Source organism: Neomonachus schauinslandi, chromosome 6, assembly GCF_002201575.2.
Source record: "Neomonachus schauinslandi chromosome 6, ASM220157v2, whole genome shotgun sequence".
Lineage (NCBI taxonomy): Eukaryota > Metazoa > Chordata > Mammalia > Carnivora > Phocidae > Neomonachus > Neomonachus schauinslandi.
Genome location: NC_058408.1, coordinates 154,464,959 through 154,468,976, shown reverse-complemented (window position 1 = coordinate 154,468,976; position 4,018 = coordinate 154,464,959). Strand labels below are relative to the sequence as shown.

The window sequence follows — 4,018 nt, the reverse complement described above, 5'->3', positions numbered from 1 at the left end:
CCTGTTATCTCTTATCCATTTTTCCTGCCCTACAGCTTGGCTCAGACCTCCAGCACCACGATTATAGAACTGATAATAAAAGACCTTTTTATCTCCTTCCTCATCTAAAAGGCAAAGCTTTCACTGTTTACATTCAATAAGGATTACTGTAGGGATTTTTGTGGATGGCCTTTATCAATCAGATTAAGGAGGTGTCCTTCTGCCCCTAGAGTGTTAATAGACTTTTAAAATAATAAACAGATGTTGAATCTTGTCAAATACTTTCCCAGATATTATTTAAATTGATCAGATGATTTTTTTAAAAAGATTTTATTTATGTATTTATTTATTTTAGGGGAAGGGAGGAGGGACAGGGGGAGAGAGAGAATCTCAGAGTCCCCACTGAGCACAGAGCCAGATCCAGGTCTCGATCCCTCCCAGGACCCTGAGATCATGACCGGAGCCGAAATCAAGAGTCTGAGGCTTAAAAAAAAAAAAAAAAAAAGAGTCTGAGGCTTACCCAACTGAGCCACCCAGGCGCCCTGGGGTCATTTTCGTTGAGCACAATAGCAGCCCTTAGAACGTGCCCTAGAGCAGGCTGGCTAATGGCAGACTCTGCCAGTGTTGTGTGTCTGGGCATTCACTGGTCAGAAGCACCACCCTGTCTGTGGCTCTGGGGCCCACGGGGAGACCAGAGGGCAGGAAGGGACTAGAGGCCTGTGGCTGAACATGCCCAGTTTGTCGTGAGGTTGGCCTGTCCGTGCATGGCCTGCCCTGGCTCTGGCATGAGGAACACTGGGGCCAGCCTGGGGCCCTCTCGCTCCCTCACAAGCTGGCATGGACATCCGCTAGGTGGTGAGTGGGCAGTAACCTGAGTCTGCACCTCTGCACAGGACAAGGACCACCGTTCACCATGGTGAAGCTGGGTTGCAGCTTCTCCGGGAAGCCGGGCAAAGACCCCGGGGACCAGGACGGGGCTACCACGGACAGCGTCCCTCTGATCAGCCCCCTGGATGTCAGCCAGCTCCAGCCACCATTCCCTGACCAGGTGAGGGCCTGGGTCAGCAGGAAGGGCCGCCAGCAGGGGCTCAGCAAGCAAAAATGCCCACCCTTCCCTGTGGGCCCGAGACAAGGTCTTTGGGCAACGACTGAGGGAGACCCCCTTTCTGGAGGAATCTGTAGGAAGCAGAACTCAGCTCTGGTGTAGTCCTGCTTGACCCCACCTGAGCTCTGGAGCATGACCGGCATCAGAAGTTGTCCCAGCAGGAGGGGAGGGGGCAGCCATCTGTACCCATGTCAGTCAACTTTTGGCCGAGGGCAGTTCTCCAGGGATCTGGGCGGGCTTCAGTGGTGTCTACTATAGTTCTGGACCTCGTTCTCAACAGACAGGTGGGAAGGCTCAGTGCTTGCCCCTTGGGAGCACTCACAGAGCACAGGACTGTACTTGCCTGTGCCCCATGTGGTAGCGGCCTCAAGACTCTGGGAGCCAGAGGAGAAGTCAGGGTGGACTTCCTGGAGGAGGGAGCCAAGATGTGGAACAGCTACAGGGGAAGCTCCTGGCAAGGAGAGCTGACACCCTTAGAATTGAAGGCAGCCCTCAGACTGAGGGGCTCCATCTGTGGTGTGGCCAGGCCCCAGGGCTGCCATGGCCCAGCAGGCATCCAGCATCCACCTTCCCTTAGCCTTGGCTCGTAACCAGTGGAGCCTAGCCACTAGACAGTCCTGGCAGCTGGTCAGGACCCACACCATTGCTGGGCAGCTGACCCCTGGACCCCTCCCAGTCCTCCCAGTTCAGGGTCCTCCAGGTCATCTCTTTCCACAGGTGGTTATCAAGACACAGACGGAATACCAGCTGTCCTCCCCGGACCAGCCAAAGAAGTTCCCCGACCTGGAGGCCCAGAAGCTGGCCTGTAACCACCCAGAGGAAGGGCGCAGGGTAACCCAACCTCCCAGTCCCATGCTGCCCAGTGGTCGATTCCAGGGGGGTTCAGGGCAGGGGAGATGGTGAGCAGGCAGCTGCAGGCATGGGTGCCCATGCTCTGAGCCAAGTTGGCTGGGGCCCCCTTGCTCCCTCGCCTGCTCTCACCCCATTCAGAGGCCTTCATCCTGCTATAAAGGGGGTGAGAACAGCAGTTTCCTTCCGAGGAGCTTCGAGAGCCACTCTGGGCCCCACCTCCTCCTGCTGTGTGCCCCTTTTCCCAGTGGGCCGTGTGTCTCTTCCTTAGCGACTCTTGGGTTTTGTATGTAGTATGGAAAGTCACTTCTGCTGTATATCCGGTTAATATTTTTTCCCACCCTGTTTTTTTAGCCCTTAAGTTCACTAAATGATGGTTTTGGTTATTTTTAGCATACCATTTCTAAAGCCTTTTGGTTTTCATCAGTGAAACCTGCCCTGTCTCCTCTCCTCTGTTGTTGGGAGCTAGAAGCGCTCCCCCGACAGATGCCAGTGAGCCCCTGACCGCTGCCCTGGCCCTTGCCGCGGCTTCACAGCCCCCTCCACGGGGTCCCTCTCCTTTTCACCCGCCCCTGCAGCTGCCCACCGCACGGATGATCGCCTTTGCCATGGCGCTCCTGGGCTGTGTCCTAATCATGTACAAGGCCATCTGGTACGACCAGTTCACCTGCCCCGACGGCTTCCTGCTTCGGGTAAGGCCTGGCGAGCTGCGGAACGGGGTGGGGCGTGGGGCAGTCCAGGCCTTCCCGTGCTCGGATGCCGCTGGGCAGAGTGCCAGGGAGGGTCCCACGGAGGTGTCCGTGTGGAAGCGTGGGAGGCGGGCTGCCTCCGGTGCCGCCCTCTGCCCTCCTACCCCGCCCCTGACCCGCCCCCTCCCGCAGCACAAGATCTGCACCCCGCTGACCCTGGAGATGTACTACACCGAGATGGACCCCGAGCGCCACCGCAGCATCCTGGCCGCCATCGGGGCCTACCCGCTGAGCCGCAAGCACGGCACGGAGACACCCTCGGCCTGGGGGGGGAGCTACCGCGCCGTCAAGGAGGGGCCCAAGGCGCCCACCCAGGCGGGCGCGGCGGGGGCGGCGGCGGCGGGGGCGGGGGCGGCGGCGGCGGCCACCGAGCCCCCCGGCAAGGCCTCCGCGCTGGGAGAGAAAGAGGCGGCGCGGAAGGCGGCAGGCAGCGTCCCGCCCCCGGCCCCCCCGTGGAGGCCCCCCGCCCCGCAGCCCGGGTAGGGTGGCTGGGGGGGAGGGGCGGGGAGGAGGGGATGGGGGCGGGGGGGTCACGTGAACTGGAAGTGGCGGGGCGGGGCTCAGCCGTGCACTTGTTCCCACGCAGGTGGGCGGTGGGGGGTCGTGTACCCGCCTCGCAGCGCCCGCTCTCGCCCCTCCTCCCCTCTGTCTCGGCAGCGCCCCGCGCCGGCACCTGTGACAGCCCTCGCCCGATGCTCTCACATCCTGTGGTCGTGCCCCTGCTTCCAGGACCCCTCGCTGATGCCCCCTGCCCCCTGAGCTTCTAGCTCTGTTGCTTTTCTCTAAGTAAAGATTCACATCCACCTGGGTCTCTTGTTTCTCCTGGGCATCCTCCGTCCCGCTGGCCTCTTTCCTGCCTTCCCACCCCCCTGCGTGGGTGAGCACTGGCATCATGCCAAACCCCTACTGCCCAGAGGGACCCCGAAGGATCCTGAAGAGCGGTGGTGGAGGGGCAGTGAGCCGCCCTGGGAAGCCGCGGTTCACGGACAGGGACAAGGCCAGGGCCACTGTGCGAGCCGCCCTGGGTGTCAGGGCCCAGCGTGGACAGGGCTTTGTCTGGTCCATTGCTCGGCTGACTGCAAAGAAATAAGCTCACCTCTGTTCAGGGGAGCCTCTAGGATCTGGGCTCCATCCCTGACTACCCCCTACCCTACATCCCGCAGAGCTGCTCCATCCCCTGCTGCCGGTCCTGGTCCCCACACAACTACACCATTTGACGGGAGTATCTGAATTCCCCTGTTCTGGGCAAGCACCACATGTGGTTCCTGCCCCCAACTGCCTGCCCACAGGCATGAGTCACTGAAGAAATGAGAGAATGCATGGATCGACCGGGCCC

The 4,018-nt window shown here is 60.4% G+C and overlaps 1 protein-coding gene across 1 annotated transcript; it reads left to right on the top strand.

Moving 5' to 3' along the window:
* The first annotated feature begins 874 nt into the window (after nt 1-874).
* CALY (calcyon neuron specific vesicular protein) lies at nt 875-3,486 on the top strand. The gene is made up of 5 exons (XM_044916633.1): nt 875-1,027; nt 1,802-1,915; nt 2,512-2,625; nt 2,815-3,161; nt 3,340-3,486. The coding sequence occupies exons 1-5, from the start codon at nt 893-895 to the stop codon at nt 3,359-3,361; spliced, it is 732 nt and encodes a 243-aa protein (XP_044772568.1). The 5' UTR covers nt 875-892; the 3' UTR covers nt 3,362-3,486.
* Nucleotides 3,487-4,018: the final 532 nt, after the last annotated feature.